The 15,764-nt window shown below is 45.5% G+C and overlaps 1 protein-coding gene and 1 long non-coding RNA gene across 3 annotated transcripts; one reads left to right on the top strand and one right to left on the bottom strand.

Moving 5' to 3' along the window:
- Positions 1–159: 159 nt before the first annotated feature.
- On the bottom strand, positions 160–14,652 carry LOC124196260 (somatomedin-B and thrombospondin type-1 domain-containing protein-like). Of its 2 annotated transcripts, none has more exons than XM_046591179.1 (8): positions 14,150–14,652; positions 12,618–14,066; positions 11,944–12,400; positions 9,677–9,787; positions 9,464–9,559; positions 970–1,099; positions 764–840; positions 160–663 (listed from the first exon to the last, which is right to left on the bottom strand). In XM_046591179.1, exons 3-8 carry the CDS (start codon positions 12,242–12,244, stop codon positions 449–451), a joined length of 930 nt encoding a protein of 309 aa, XP_046447135.1. In that variant the 5' UTR covers positions 12,245–12,400; positions 12,618–14,066; positions 14,150–14,652; the 3' UTR covers positions 160–448. The 2 variants fall into 2 exon arrangements, with proteins under 2 accessions (XP_046447135.1, XP_046447136.1); XM_046591180.1 differs by lacking the exon at positions 14,150–14,652 and having other exon boundaries at positions 12,618–12,748; positions 12,803–14,056.
- Positions 4,040–9,358, top strand: LOC124196261. Its single transcript, XR_006875631.1, has 2 exons — positions 4,040–8,844; positions 8,936–9,358. It is a non-coding gene; the product is annotated as an uncharacterized LOC124196261 (long non-coding RNA).
- Positions 14,653–15,764: the final 1,112 nt, after the last annotated feature.

The raw sequence follows: 15,764 nt of genomic DNA, 5'->3' as shown, positions 1-15,764 counted from the left end.
AAAGCCTCAAAATGATTCGAGATAAGATAATTAAGAGGAACCATTCAAAGAAGACGGCTAAGCCTAAGCGATATGAAAGTCAACAATGCATAATAATTGCTAGACTCCACTATAGACTAGGCAGCTGACAGCAAACAAAAGATTAAGTGAATAAATTGGTTCTATGGAAATTTCCCTTTCTGTGTATTTTCACACTCGCATTAAACTCGATGGGTGGGTCGACAGTTAATTTTTTTGTTCTAGCTTTCGCTCGTTTCATTCGCGTTTTTTTTAATTAAACCACCCTCAGATCGAATATTTTAGGTAAAAAAAAAGAATGATTCGAAAGACAAAGAAAAAAAAATAGAAATAATTAATGTGGTAGCATAACAAATTTAAGGAGATTTTGTTTAAAATTGATCTTCTTCCTTGTTCGTTTCCTTATAGTTTGCGTCTCTTGTGTTGAGACCTAAACGAAAATTAACAGAGCGTCCTCGTCGCACGAACAAGTCGAGCTGGAAACCTCGTGAGATTCATCCGGACGTCTGAGCCATTTGCCATGGCACTCGACGTTGGTCAGCGATGTCCAGCGTGTAATTCTACCCGGCACTCCGTGACCACCGCAACGGCCTCCCAAATAGTCACGAGTAGCCTTGTGTTCACATCGAACACAGACGACGCCGCCTAAACCACGAAAAGGAATAAAATAAAATAAATGTATCAAAACACAATTTTTGAAAAATGATATTTCCATCCGGATATTATTATTCCGGAAGTCAATTACCGTCAGTAAGAGAGTTGAACACTTTCTCTTTGTGGCAGGCCTTGGACACTTTGGTCAGCTCGAATGTCACGCAGTAACTGAATAAAGACGGAAGTGTTATTGCAACATGTATGCGCCAATTTTCAACGTCCAATTGAAGAGCAATCATTGGTGTCGAAAATTTCTTAAATTTTGTGGCTTGATTGTTTATAGGTATGTATCCTCACTCGTTGGTGGAACCTTCCGGGTGCTCCTGGGCGAGCTCAGCGTTGCGGAAGCGCAGATTCTTGCGGATGTCGTGGCTGTCGTTCATCCGGCGGCTGGCACCAAACGAAGCCGGTAACAGCATAGCCATTTCTGTCCGTGACGTCCAACAATAGAAAAAACAAAAAAAGTTTAAAATGTTAGTTAAGAAAATGTTGGAACAATAGCCGCGGTAACTATTATATGACAGGTATACTCCATTGACAGAATTTTCCGGTTCATTTGTATTCTTGACCCAAACTTATTATGATTTCCCCCTTATTATTCTCGGCCCGTCTGACACCCACAAGATGGAAGAGGCTATTCATCCCTCCGCATGTTAAATGTTTGCGCGTATTGTTTCCAAACAACCACACGTCAAAAGTTCAAAATGCATGCGTCTAACCACCGAATTTGTGCCTTATGCGTGTTTCAGCTGGAATGCGAGGCTGGAAACACGCCCGTTTGTGTAAAAATGTAAACCTACCCCGGTACCGTATATACAATAATACACCTATAACCTTTGAAATTTATACCTGTGGCGAGCTTGGTAACCCTGTGCGTGTTTCGTGAGTTCTCATTAAATTCATCAACGACCGCGGTCGCCCAGCGCAAACGCAATTTTTTTTTACATATAAGGGCTCGTGTGTGCCTTTACCCTGCCGCACACTTTTTCATGAAGAACTGCGCCCGTCTAATGTGGTAGGGTACCGGGGGGGAACGCGGAAATGTGTTGAAAACGGTTGAAAAGTGGTGATGGATCGAGTTGCCCTCTCCACGTCTAACCCTTTAAATGCTATACATACTAACTACACACGGGATGATGATAATACATTCACGATAAGAAGGAGAAAACGACAGGGCCCCCTCGTAGGAGGCGGCCAGCAGAGACGCGGGAGATCACCATAGAAAAAGTTTTCGGGTCACGCTATGGACCCACCCGCTGGTTACACACAAAGCTGTCAGAATCACCACAACAACAACAAGAATTCGACTTCTTCCAGCTAACAAAAAACAAAACAAAACAAAAAAAGGTTTCCTAGTTAAAAGGAGATGTTAAATAAATTTCGAATTTTATTCGACGGAAATTTATATTGTTCACATCGACGAGAGATAAAGGAATCCTGGGCCTTTTTTTCCCTCCGATCGAGCGATAATATCCAATCGTCGTCGTCTTTTAAAGAGCTTTTCACCGTTGGAGAACACTCGAGAGAGAGAAGCTTCTTTAGACTATAGAAGAAAAGAAATAAAACCTCAAGTTGGAGAAATCGGAAATGATTGTCTTCATCTTGCGCTTCTCCACTCGTTGAATTTGGAAAACGAAAAAAGGGAAATATCTATCCAGACTGCAATTATATTGTCTATTCATCGAATGGACAATACAAGAGCCTACGTGATGGTGTGTATATATACCGTTGTGCTTGGGCTACTTTCGTGATGTATTCCCATAGATTTTTATGACGCATTTGACCTGGTATAGCCTTATATTTTATTTGTATATGAGGGGGTGTGTTCGGTGTCAGTAGGCCAACAGTTTCCCATGTCCGTATGGGGGCCATTGGGGCCTCTATACGTCTGAATGGCCGTTTTGTTGGGTGTTCGACTGCCGAAAAACTTTGCCGACCGTGACCTGATTGAAACGTCGATAACTTTCGCCTCTCGATCGGCATTCTTTGTCGTCTGCTCACGTGCGGCTAACGCAGCGTTCACGCCTATTCACGCAGTCTACCAGACATGAAAGAGAATTGAGAGAGAGAAATGTTGCATTGAAGATGCAGGGATCGTCTTTACACACATTCGTTCACGCATCGCTTTTTCTATTGTGCGGAACATTGGAAACTCGGCCGCTGGTCGAGTGGACATTACGAGTCGGCATCACGGCCGCACGCACCCAACGCGTCGATCACGAATGGTGACGAAAAGAGACTAGAGCTTCTTTTTTAAATAATAATCAAAAATGGCTGTGAATGTAAGAGGCTCATCGTCAGACACAAATCCATATTCTTCTTTTCATTGCCCGCCCACATCACTACTAGACAGCAGCACTTTGGGTGCTGCTGGATCTCTCCGGATGAACGAAGGCCGACAAGGAGGAGCGACATCAGCAGCTCGGCGCATTGTCCTCGCCGTCCAATTATACTGCCGGTCGTCGACTATATAACAAGACTCGCAAGATATCGAATAAAATAGCTATAACAGTTCACATTATCCTCTCAATCTGGATTTCAGCTCTATAGTCGCCACTGCATTTCAATTCCGGCCGGATGTAGAGGCAGCTTGTTTTTCGTGGAAGTCTGATTACAATTAAGAACATCTTCTTTGTGTTTGATTGCGTCTCTACTCTCCTATATTATTAGACGGCCTACGGTCTATAGGTATAGTACTATACCGGATCTTTGATATACATAAGACGGCTGCTGCCGGGTCCGAAGCATTTGTTCCGGGCCCCTGCGATTTATTTTCCTTAACGTGTACATACAGTAGATAGAGCGGGGTAGTGAGGAACTCTCTATAGTGTGTATAAGGTATATAGAGTACTGGTACACTACATCCTCATTCTTCTTCCGCCCAACGCCAGCGCTCGCGTCATTCCGCCCAATTATCTGGCGGGCCGGATCAGAGACGCCCTGTTAGCTCTATCGATCAGCACACACTTGCACGAGATATATATCTGCTATCCGGAGCGATCCGGAGCACGGCTCGTGATGCTCGAGCTGCTGTATGGACGCCGTATGAATCCCCCCCCCCATTCGCCCGTTTTCAACGAACAAACTCCCTACGTATCTACTAATATTAAGAGAGAAGAGATATCGGCGAATATCTCCCAGGCAGTGCGGATGAAGGCGGAATAAAGGCGGAAGAGAGAGAGAGAGAGTGCAAATACATAACAAGGGACATGAAGTGATAGAGAGAGCGTCCCTTGGCAACTGGCACGTCTCGTTCGGGACTCATTCACAGCCTCCTGCCGCACCCCCTGGTGGACGAGAGATCTATCTCAGAGGCTTATAATACACAACACAGACAGTAGATATCTACTGACAACGATAGTAATTGTACAGCGGAATTCATTCCGCTCAACCCTAAGGGTGTAGACTTATTTTATTTAGCACTTCAAAGAAAAAAATTGAAGGCCGTCTAGCCTTCCTCGACCGCGGCACGCCCCCTTTTCCTCAGACTTATTTTTGCTCTGTTACAAGTAACACGCGTATATAGAATGTCTATAGATATCGTCCATCGTTTTGTGAATTTTTCGATGGCCAGTTTTTCGAGCCACGTTGGTTTTTCGAACAACCTAGGCTCGAGTGCGATTAACACACGATCGTGAATTGCGTAGCCGCCTCCATCATCACCAATCATCTTGATTTTCAAGTAAGACCCCGCTCACCCGTCGCTCTTTCTCGTTCGATTCTCGTTACGTTCACCGCTGGTGGACAAGTACAATCTTGACGTTTCTGTTTTTTGGGACCTGAGGGGTTCGGCTTTGTGCCCCCTTTCGACGACCGTTTCGTGGGAGTCAATCAGGTCAGCAGTAGCCGGCGCGACGACAAGAGAGGGTATGCAGAAACGGTTTCTATTGGTATAGCCAGCGACGACGGTTGCTGCTAGGATGATGATGGTTACAGCTATCTATCGTTTCGACCAAGATGGTTTCATTGCGATATACAGAGACTGGCTTATCGTTATGGCGATGGGAGAGACGTTCGTTTTAGTCGCGTAGAACTAGAATTGCGAGACCAACGCATTAGATAATCGTTCCCCCTACCGCAACGAGTACCGGAACAATTTCCTCTCTTGCAGAAAAGACTTCGTTTGCTATCGTACCGATCAGCGATCAAGTGGCCCACGAGGAGCAAGACCACTCTGAGAGGAAGTAGTAGTAGGCTGTTGCCTACCAGAAGATCGAGTAGTTGAAGAAAAGGAGCAGTATGGGCGGAAGCCACATCTTGTGCAACAGCAGCCACAGCTAGTGATTCGGCATTAGTACGGGAGGTAGTGGATCTAGTTCCGGCCCCTATGGAAGACCGAGTAGTCACAGCACCATTTGAGGAGGCGATGCTCCCCAGTATCTCAGGTTCGCGACCACCTTCAGCTCCTAAAACCATCTCCGATGAGATTTAAATTTTTTAGGACGACCGTGCTGATCCACCGACATGTCGAAAGCAATCTCGAAAGAGTTTTCTCTCGATGATGCGACACCGACTTTTCTCTGATATTCTCCAAGCTTGAGTTGGGGGATTGGATTACTTTTTTTCTTGAGATGGTGGGTTGGATAATTGGATTACCCGCCGGGTTCTCCTAAAATCGTGCAAGAACTCGCTAAAATCTATCAATGCGGAACATGAGTCGTTGCTTATAGCTGTAATTAAAACTATGTATAGGCCTATCGCGCAGACACTTGCGGACCTTTACACTCAGCTGCGTTCCCTGCCGGACAAGTGCGGTTAAGAGCCAGTGCAGGTCGTTCCCCAGCAATAGGGACGCGCTTATGTTTTCATAACCAGAGAGCGTCGGAATGCGGTGATCGCGTTCGCCGAGCCGTCGGCTAACTATTTGTTGGATGAATCATAACGAGTTCGACACAGGCAAGGAAGCGCGCTCCTTTCTGCTTACCAACAGATTCTTACAAGCAGTGCTGAACAAACGCCAACCGGGATGACATCCTGGCTCAAGCATCGGGAGTAGCCGTGGCGGCCGCTGCTGCTAATGCCCCGAGGCGTTCGAATATTAGGCGGGTGCGTTTCGAGCCACCTAATATTTCGTCTCAATCGCGACAGCGTTTCAAGCCAGAACCGATAGTTAGCTTGAACCTTCGCTCCATCGCTTGGCTACAAGAAAGTCGGAGGTATGACGGTACGTTTCATGCAATCCGGCCTCTTGATTTCTTGAAAGACAATTAAAGATCCGCACCTTGACTTTTAATCACAGTGGGAGTGCCTCGGGGCTTCTGTTGTCATTAATTGCCTAGTATCTGGCTTAACAAGGCTCCAAGATTTTTCATTTTTTACAACAAATCAGAGCCCTTTTATTTTGGCGACGACGTTCGTTTTAATCACCACCACGTTGTCGCACGTTGTACGGACCAGATCCGGTCGTGTGAGGTGGAGAAGGCAGGCGGAGTAGAATAGCGGGCCATCGCAGTGGTTATCGCTCCATCGCTAACCTCCAAAAAAGCCTGAAGTACGTTACACGAACCCGAACCCTTGGCTTCTTGAAAAACGATCCATGAACGTTAAATCTTGATCGTAGCGGAAGTGCCTCGGGGGCTTCTGTTGCCATTAAAGATCGCCTAGTAACTGTCGCATCAAAGCTCCCAGATTTTCATTTCAATTTTTAAACTATAACGAATTAGAGCCTTTTTTGCGATGACGTTTCAATCACCGCCACGTTGTTCGAGGTGGAGAAGACAGGCGGAGTAGAATAGCGGGCCATCGCCGTGGTCATCGCTCCATCGCCTGTTTCCTAGAAAGGCGGAAGTACGTTACACATATCCGAACCCTCGACGGCTGGAAAGACAATCAAGTCGTGCACCTTAAATTAATCTCAGCGGAAGTGCCTCGGGCTTCCGTCGTCATTAGAAAATTGCCTAATATCTGTCGCACCAAAGCTCCCAGATTTTTCGTTCCAAAAAATCTGAGCCATTTTCAGTTTTGCGGTGACAAGTATCCGACTTGTCAGATAGGCAGAAGATATGTTGATCTTAAACGGGTCCAAAAAGCGAGCTGTGAGCGGTCATTAATACAGCTATTGTTTACCCCTAGGCACTAGGCCGTCGGCCGAGGTGCCGTAAATGAACTCGCGGGACGAATTCGAACTCTTGAAGACGGCCATCAAGTTGCGGACGTTGACTTAGACGTCGTCGTAGGACGAAATGGGCCCACGTGCAACAGCTGTCGATCCAGTTGAAGCCGCTGTGACTTTGCGCGTCAAATCGAAGTAGGTTCCAATCACATTCACCTGCAAAATGTCGCCGTGGGTGGCGCTTTTTATTTGTTCAATCCGCTTTTGAATGTCGCTTTCTTGGGCAATGAGACGACGAAACCGTGGCTCACCAGTTGGACGACGACGGGTGTAGCAGCCGGTTGCATTATTCTGCCGGGCAGATCGGCTCAACGCCTTTGCGGATGACTTCTCGTTTGTCAAAGTAGCCCGGCGCAGAAATGAAAGCCATAAAGAAGCCCACCGTGTTGGGGCTGCTGGTGGTGGCATTTTGGCACGACGCGAGGTCGATCGGGTAGCCAAAAGACGTCACTTCCTTGAACACCAGCCGAAATCGACTCGCGGTGGCCGGACGTGGCTGGGCAACATCACGAATCGTGTCGGATGCCGGATGAAATGCTATTTTTTGAGTTGCGGGCCCCCGGGGAAAGCGCTGTGGCGCAAGTACCGACGAGATGATTGAGAAACAGGCGCGCGGCTGAGTCTCACCACGCTGCTGCTGATTTCAACTTTCAAACCGACTATCAACAGTCTCATCATCGGTTGCGTTGGATCCTGTTCTTTTCTGAATAACTCGGTGGAGATCAGCTAGACAGCTACGCTAAAAAGGCGGCGGATCGATGTCCGCCGCTCTCACAACCGTTTGGGCAAGGCGAGACGGATTAAAGTTGAAGCGAGAAGCTGAATCTAGCGATTCGGATTAGACACGGCCATGATCTCTCGTTTTCTAGAGGTATGGAGTTATGCGCTGATATGTCACCGCTTCCTGAAACATATCATTCTTCAAATTATCCGGAATCGGCGCTCGGAATTTAGTCGCCTGGTAGCTCGCAGCCGCTCGCAGCAGGTGATCGTACGACGGGCAAGTTCTTATCAGCCAGATATCGAACCTCTCCTGGCGGATGTGTTGACCAGTTGTTGATCAATTGGTGTTTGTGGCGGAATATCGATTCCTGATGTAGCAATTTAGACTCTGTACCAGTCTAGCCAGCCCAGTTGCACGCCATGTCCAGTCTAAGCTTTCAGTTTATGCCCTCGTCGGGCAGGAATGAGCTTCTATCGCCCAGCTTATCCGGAAAAATTAGTTCGGCCTACCTTGCTGGATCTCACTACCTTGGTAAAGTTGCCCGAGAGAACCTCCGTCACCTTCTCGTCGGCCAGACGGACAGAGAATCAAATTAGCCTCTCTCTCCTTTTTGAGCCTCGCAAGGCACTGTGAAGGTCCGTTGCAAACTTTCACATTTTCAGCATGCCGATCTCAATACCTTGCAGTAGCCTAGCGACGTTACGATTTCATTTAAATCGCGCGAGTATCGGTAGACCACCGATTAAAGAAGGCAAGTTGTCCATCTCTCTCTTTGTCTCTTTTCGTGCCGTATTCGGCAAGACAATCAGTAGGTGGTTTTTAAACCGTTTCGTTAAACGCCGGAATTGATGCGAAAATATACAGCGCCCACTTGACGGGAAGTGAGGCTTCGTCACGTCACTGGCCGTTGTCAGTGGCCTTGCTTATCAGTAGCGGCGTTACGATTTGATCTAAATCGCGCGAATATCGGTAGACCACCGATTTAAGAGGGCAGGTCGCCTATCGCTCTCTTATTCGTCCTTTTTCGTGCCGTAATTGGCAACTCAATCTGAAAAGGGCTGGAATTTATACTAAAAGATGCAGAGCCCACTTGACGCATAGTGCGGCTTCGTCACTGGCCGTTACCAGGGGCCTTTTTATCGACAAATTATGGCAAGCGTACATTTGGGCCATCCAAATAACGTTCATAAGATTCTACAATCGCAGAACACCAGCAACATTCGCAACATCGGCTATGGCCGACGCTTAAGCTTTAAAGTCACCCTTAGGGTTGAGCGGAATGAATTCCGCTGTACAATTGAAAATTACCAGAGTGATCGCTCAGCGATCACGATAGGTAATTAGAATTGTACTAGGAAGAAATGAGAGAGACCCTAAGGGTCTTATATCCCACCCGCATCCTCCCTTCTCATTTCTGTCAATTTCAGTTTGCTTAATGTTGCAGCCTGCCTTATCCCAGTGTCCAGCCGGACAGTCAAGCCAAGAAGGGCCGGAGAGGAGCGTTTCGATTTCGAGCACCTCGTGAAGCGTGAAGGCGTGAAGGCGCACCAAAACTCAGCCCAACTTTGTTCTTTACGTTCAATTATGTTACGAAAGGCCATGTCGGCCTATTCTGTTTTTCTTGCAATCGGCTTTTTCTGGCTAATAGCCAGTTTTTTATGCCTCGATATCTCTTGGTTCATGTTACATTCTTGTAAAATGTTTTCTCATGAAATGTAATTTTTGACACGCGCACCCCCGTTATTCCCAAAATAAGTCTGAGGAAAAGGGGGCGTGCCGCGGTCGAGGAAGGCTAGACGGCCTTCAATTTTTTTCTTTGAAGTGCTAAATAAAATAAGTCTACACCCTTAGGGTCTCTCTCATTTCTTCCTAGTACAATTCTAATTACCTATCGTGATCGCTGAGCGATCACTCTGGTAATTTTCAATTGATCCCGCCCGTGCGATGTTGTTTACCTTTCAAAGCCGCTTTGTGGTGGGTCGATTTGTTGGTCCCGCACTGCGACGTTCCCTGACATCCGCGTTTCTGCAACGTGGGCGGACAACTTTTGCCTAAAGTTTCATTCAAAAGTTAACGACATTATTACATTCTCTCTCTAGCTCTTTGTTTTTCTTTTCTGTTGTAGAAACTTGAATTTCATTCATTAGAGCAGCAGCAGTCAAACTTACCGCCACGACTGGGCTCAGTCACGATGGTCCGCGTCCGCTCCTGGCTGCCGGCTCCGCACTGATTGTCGCAGTCTGACCAAGGTCCCCATTCCGACACTTGGCAATCTTGCACTGTAGAAAGAAAGAAACACAAATTTGGTTTTTGATTGAATAACATAACTTTGACCTACATATTTCAAAATCCATTGATTTCCAATGGAAATCGTCGGGGGGTTATAATATTATAGAGGGTCAAAAAGAGACGAGAGAGAACAAGTGGCAGAAGCAATGAATCGAATTACGTATTCCGACCCGGAATCTAACATCTATACATGCCCAGTGGCGACACGGAGATGTTGGTACAGCGCGCGGGGGGGGTTTTCGATGCGAGGTACATAACCGAGCAGCAGGGAGAGGGGGAGATAGAACAGAAAAAGTTGTATGTTTATCATTGCTCTCAAAGTTGTATAGACTATCGTCCTATACTCTCTCGCATCCCCGTAGAGTAGCTGCTGAGCAACTCTCAAATTATAGAGTTCAGGGAGATGAAATTCGATTGGTCGAAGTTACATATGATAGAAACGGTCACACACACACCGACATTCCGAAATGTCTATACTGTATACCCTACTTATTATTATATTATTATTCGATTTTTCTAACCAGAGGGGGGGGGGGGGGGATGGTGTTCTCCTGCGGATGGATGGGGGGGGGGCCGTGTGTGTTGACGTGAGAACAATTTTAACGGGGGAAGTATTATATAGCATTGGAAGAGAGAGAGGGGAGAGAGAATAAGTTGACGGGGAAGAAAAAAAAAAGGTAAAGTCCAAAGGCCAACAAGAAAATCTAAGAAGGAAAAAAAACAAATCACACAAGAAACAAGGAAAAAAGAAAAATCTCTTCTTCTTCTTCTTCTCGGTGGGGGAGTTGAAGATTTTTTCGATGGACTCGACCCCCCTAGTATGAGGACAACCAAGTCCTCAACTATAATAGCCAGGCTCTTTCTATTTTCTTCCGCATCTCTTTATCTTTTCGCTCGATCTGAAATGGGGAAAAAAAGGGACATCCAACATCCAACCGGTTTTACTATATTGGGTCTTGAATCAAATAATACCAGCCAATAGATCACTACTTCACAAAAACAAATCGGCGCTATGACGTCAATACAGCCACCCTCGTAGATACCAAGGTGAAATTGGCAATCAAATCTTCTTTTGAGAAAACGTTTCTCTTCCGCTTTAGAGCGGAAAGGCTTTCGCCGAAAGGGGGGAAAACAGGGCGGGGATCTAAGCGAAAGAATTCACCAGCACATTCCATTGCAACAACAAACCCTCCCCATTTCTCCAACCCCTCTGGAAAAAGAAAACAATTGAAGACCAAGAAAAGACAAAACAAAAAAATCCAGGTCGTTGTGAGTGAAATAAAAACGTCAGGTGATTTATGAATGTACATCTATATATATGAAACAAGGGCCAGGCTATCTATATCCCACAGGCTATATAGCAATTCCGTTTCGAATAGATGTATTTTTATATATTTTCGTACGGACCCTCGAAGATAAAAGAAAATAAGCTTTTTCTTTTATATTTTTCTACCTTAGAATGTATTAAGGTGCACGTGCACAAATCCTCTTTTGATAGGGGCGGCGAATGAATGAACGGAATGCCGTTATTGGTTAATATATCCATCGCTATGTGCTATCCCCCCACTTGGAATAGAAACCAAATTCTAGTAGATATTTGCATGTTCATGGCCAATGAATGAGAACTGAGGACTCGTTTGTTTTCCTTTAGTTATCATAATAATCAATTTTTTGCGTCAACGACTCTCCCTTTCTCCTCCTTGAGCTATTTCTATCTGCTACGGTGCATTGTCGACCAATTACCGTGTGAACTTGGCGATCGATTTTTCCTTCCCGCTCCGTTGGCTTTGCAGTTCAGCCATGGCCCTGGAAAATATACACAACGACGTATATAATACGCATCTGTCATGTTTCTATAGCCGGAAGAGCGTGGCGATCAAATCGATGTCATTATAGATAAGACTACTACCCCCACCACCACCACCACCTACGATTTTGTGTGAACCCGACCACATTTCGTCTTTTCACTCATCTAGCGCAGCTCATAATAACCGGCAGCAATCGACATTTCCGCTGTTCTGAAATTATTTAAGGAGGAGGTTTCAGGCCAGACTGCCGTTGTGGCCCCGATTTTCCCCAAGAATTTCGCACGTCAATAAAAACGACTTAAAAATTGGACAATAGGACAAATAAATGGTTGTACTACCTCCGCATGTCTGGCGGTAATCTGGGCAGCAGTCGTTCAACTTGAGACAGGCGTGATCGCAATAGCACGGCGTGTCACGCAGGTCTTCGATGATGGCGTTTTGCGGAGTTTTCTGGACGACGCAACTGGCGTCGCGGCCCGTACAGCAGAGTCCGGCTTCCTTACAACTGCCCAGACTGTCGACTGGACGGCCGAGAAAGATGATGAACAAAACAACAACTTGGGTAGTGGCGGCGGAGGAGTGCTGCAACGATATCATCCTGCTGCTCCGGCTCGTACTTGTCGAATGCGCTGGATACATGTGTGTGTGTGCACCGTCTCAGCGGCGGTAGTAGTCCGTCTCTTGTGTGTGACTGACTGGGCCACCACCACCACACGGTCCGGCCCCTCTGCTATCTCCTTTTTTTCGCTTGCCTCCTCCCTTTTTCTCTAGCTTGACTTTCCAGCTCCCATCCACCTATAAGAAGAAAAAACAAGAAGAAATGAGCGGCCTCCCTTCTCATTCCTCAACAGCCCCTTCTCTTTTTTCGAGTTCACCTTTTTCCCTCAACAAAAAAATCTCCCCCCCCCCCCCCACCAACTCAACACAACAAGTCTTCTTCTGCCGAGATGTATAGATGTTTGCCCAGCCCTGGAAAGAAAAAACTTGTAACCGGAATACGTGATGAACCCACTGGATGAAAATGAAGTGGCGCGCGCACACATCAGTTGGAAGAAGAAGAAAACGTAGAGTACGATATATCCCTGCTGATGCGCCTTTTGATCTATCGATAGGGTTGCTGCTGGCACACATTTCGGTTATTTCCTGAGAGAGAAAAGTCTGTTATATAAGGGCGTATAAAAAAAACAAGTATACTACCTTCTTCTTTTTTGTGACTGTTAATGTTTCTATCGAGTTTCTCCACTCCACTCCTTCCAATGGATCGCTCAGTGGGTATCGTCTAAACACAACATTATATGTGTGTGCGCGCACAGTGTGTGTGTGTGTGTATACTATACAGCACGACGAGTGACTTAAACAAAGCGACGGGGAAATAAATGGGAGGCAACTTTTTCTTATTTTTACGGTGGAAACTTGGAAGCCCATCAAACATTCCAATCAAAACGCATGGGTCATGTTAGTTGTGCTGCTGCTGAAGAACCAGGGGGTTTAGACTACTACGACACCGGTGCTCCTGCAAGTCAAAGGATATTTCAATGTCCAAAGTTTTCTCCAGCCAGCAAAGAAGCAGCTCTGGTAGATAGCTAGGAGAAAGGGGCCGTTTGATCATCTGTTTTGATTGCGTCTCATACAAGAGGGGTGGGGAAGAGCAGCAGCACATATAACCTATTTGTTAACAGCTGCACTACTACTACTATATGTGATCTCGCTCGGCGATGCCTGATGCCCGCCGGAATATAATATACATCCATCTGACGAGACTCTGCGGTCGGGTCAGCTTTTGGCTCCGGCTGACATGACAGGAATATCGTCGTTCCTTTTCTTCTTTTTTTTGATTTCCTGAAAAATATTTTTTTATTCTTCTTCCCCACAGTCGTACTTTGAGCCTCCATATATAGAATGGACATCTTCTTCTTCTTCTTTCTTGGCATTATAATACAAGAGAGATGGATCAGGGGGTTGGGATTCCCATATAGTGAGTGATGCCATCTAAAAGTTGAATGAAACGGAATTGATACCTTGAAAGGAGATGGATGTTTGGCCACAGTCCTATAGCTGCAATCACAAGGCATATACAACGCGCACACACAGAGAGTGGCGCAAGCGGAGGAGGAGACACATCTATCCATATTTGGACGGAATGGAAACCTTGCGGCTACATCTAATAGGAGCTGCTGGATAGGAGCTCGGTGGAACGAATTGCCTCCGCCGCCAAAACAGACAGCGCGTTTGCAATCCGATGGATGTAGAGGGGTCCCGAATCGATGGCGGCTGATGTAGCCATCAAACCTTTTCGCTTTTGATAGTGACGTAATGGAGCCAAGGATGGATGGACCTGGACTCAGCGAGATTGCGAAATCGCAAAGGATTTATAGAAAACAGTCTATTCTTCTTTTGGGACGTACATTCTCTAGAGACGAGTGTGTAGGGCTGAGCTGGTAACATTTTCCCTGCACACACACTATAGGGTCATGAAAAACAAAATTTAATAAACTCAAAGTTATATTACAGGAGACAAATAAATAAGAGGAGAAATTTCATTACTAGGTGCTATATAACTGTTGTTGGCCGACGCTTGATGGTATAATACCCTTCCGGCTGTGCCAAGCTTTATAGACGAGAGAAGATAATATCGATCCTTACGGATGGGGCTAGAGCCCTGGGAAGGAAGGATAGCAGAGTCCTTATAGAGCTCCTGATGGGCTTTTCTCGGGCTCTGTGCAGAGATTGGCTATTTTTCCCATCGTGTTACAATTCCGTTTTTTATTGTTATTCCCATTTAGCCGGCCGACCGGCCGGCGGGTGTATATCCATTTCCATTTTCTACCCCTCTTTCCAAATGACTCCCAATTGTGTTCTATTATATTTAAAGGGACAATTCTTTCTGTCGTTGGCCGTCATTTTCGTTTTTCACAAATTAGATTTCGTTTGAGCGCTCGTGCTGATCCTGCTGCTGCAGCGCCAGCTGATTTTCGTTTGACGGGCTGGTCGATTCGCTGTCAGGATTTTTGAATTATATTGATCGATCGGATCTTAATACGTAATCTTCCTTTATTCTTTTGTTAACGAGGAGGTGTGGCGGCAGGGCTTGGTTTTAAAAAAAGAATGTCTAGTTGCACTTTGCTTAAAGTGTTTTTTAAAGTTGAAAGGTTTTTGAATTCGATTGTTTACCCACAGACACTGATCTGCGGTCGTTCTGTCATTTAATGAACCATGACTGAGAGAAAACAAAAACGGCAAGGGAAAACAGTTCCAGATAATCATCTAGCTCAGGAATACTATACGATTTACGCCACCAAGCAGTCAGAAAGGAAGAATAGAGATTACATTTGTCCTACCTATAAGCCTGGGAAATACGGCCAGGCATCCACAAGTGCTCCATCCGTGGAAAAATTAAATCCACCAGGCGGAATAGGAATTAAAAAAGACGTCCTCTTGAACACACCCACACTCACATGGGTGAACGCGAGGAGAAGGTATTTAAAGAAGGGGGTAGTATTTCTCCATTCAAACTTGATGCTGTTTGCCTAATAAAAAAATTCAAAATGAGTTACGAAAAAATACTTTTGCTGAAACAAAAACTAAGGAAAAGCTGATTTGAGACATCAACCCTAATTTTTTAAATAATGGGAGAAATGGAGTGGAGGTTCCCATGTAGCATATGGCACTGAATTTGTGCAAATCACACATTATAAAAATATCTAGCAGGTCACGGGTTAATGAAAGTAATGAAAATCATTACCCTAGTGATGAACACTGAGATTGTTGCTGATGCCAGGTCCAGCACGAGCAAAACTTGCATATCATCTTGTAGATATGATGACACACTTGACTACTTTGTAGCCTGTGATGATTCGCACAGGTCTCAAATCTGCACAAGAGAAAAGTTTACATAATACAAAAAAACTGCCATGCATGCATAAAATGATGAATCCTAGTCATCCACTAACATTTCTTTCATTTGAAACAAGTTTCTTTTCTATTTAATCACCCACAAACATTCCATTTCTATTCTTAGTTTTATTTACCCGCCAAAACAGCATGGTGGACTGTGTATAAAGTGATCCAGGCGATTCTATAAAGAGACGCGACCAGAGTTGGCACAACGACCACATTTATGTTATTTTATTTGTTGAGCTGTTTTTCGGTACGTTTCCAA

The sequence above is a fragment of the Daphnia pulex genome, chromosome 6 (genome assembly GCF_021134715.1).
Source record: "Daphnia pulex isolate KAP4 chromosome 6, ASM2113471v1".
In the NCBI taxonomy this organism is placed as follows: Eukaryota; Metazoa; Arthropoda; class Branchiopoda; order Diplostraca; family Daphniidae; genus Daphnia; species Daphnia pulex.
Note: the sequence above shows the minus strand (reverse complement) of the source record. Positions and strands in the feature narration are given on the sequence as shown.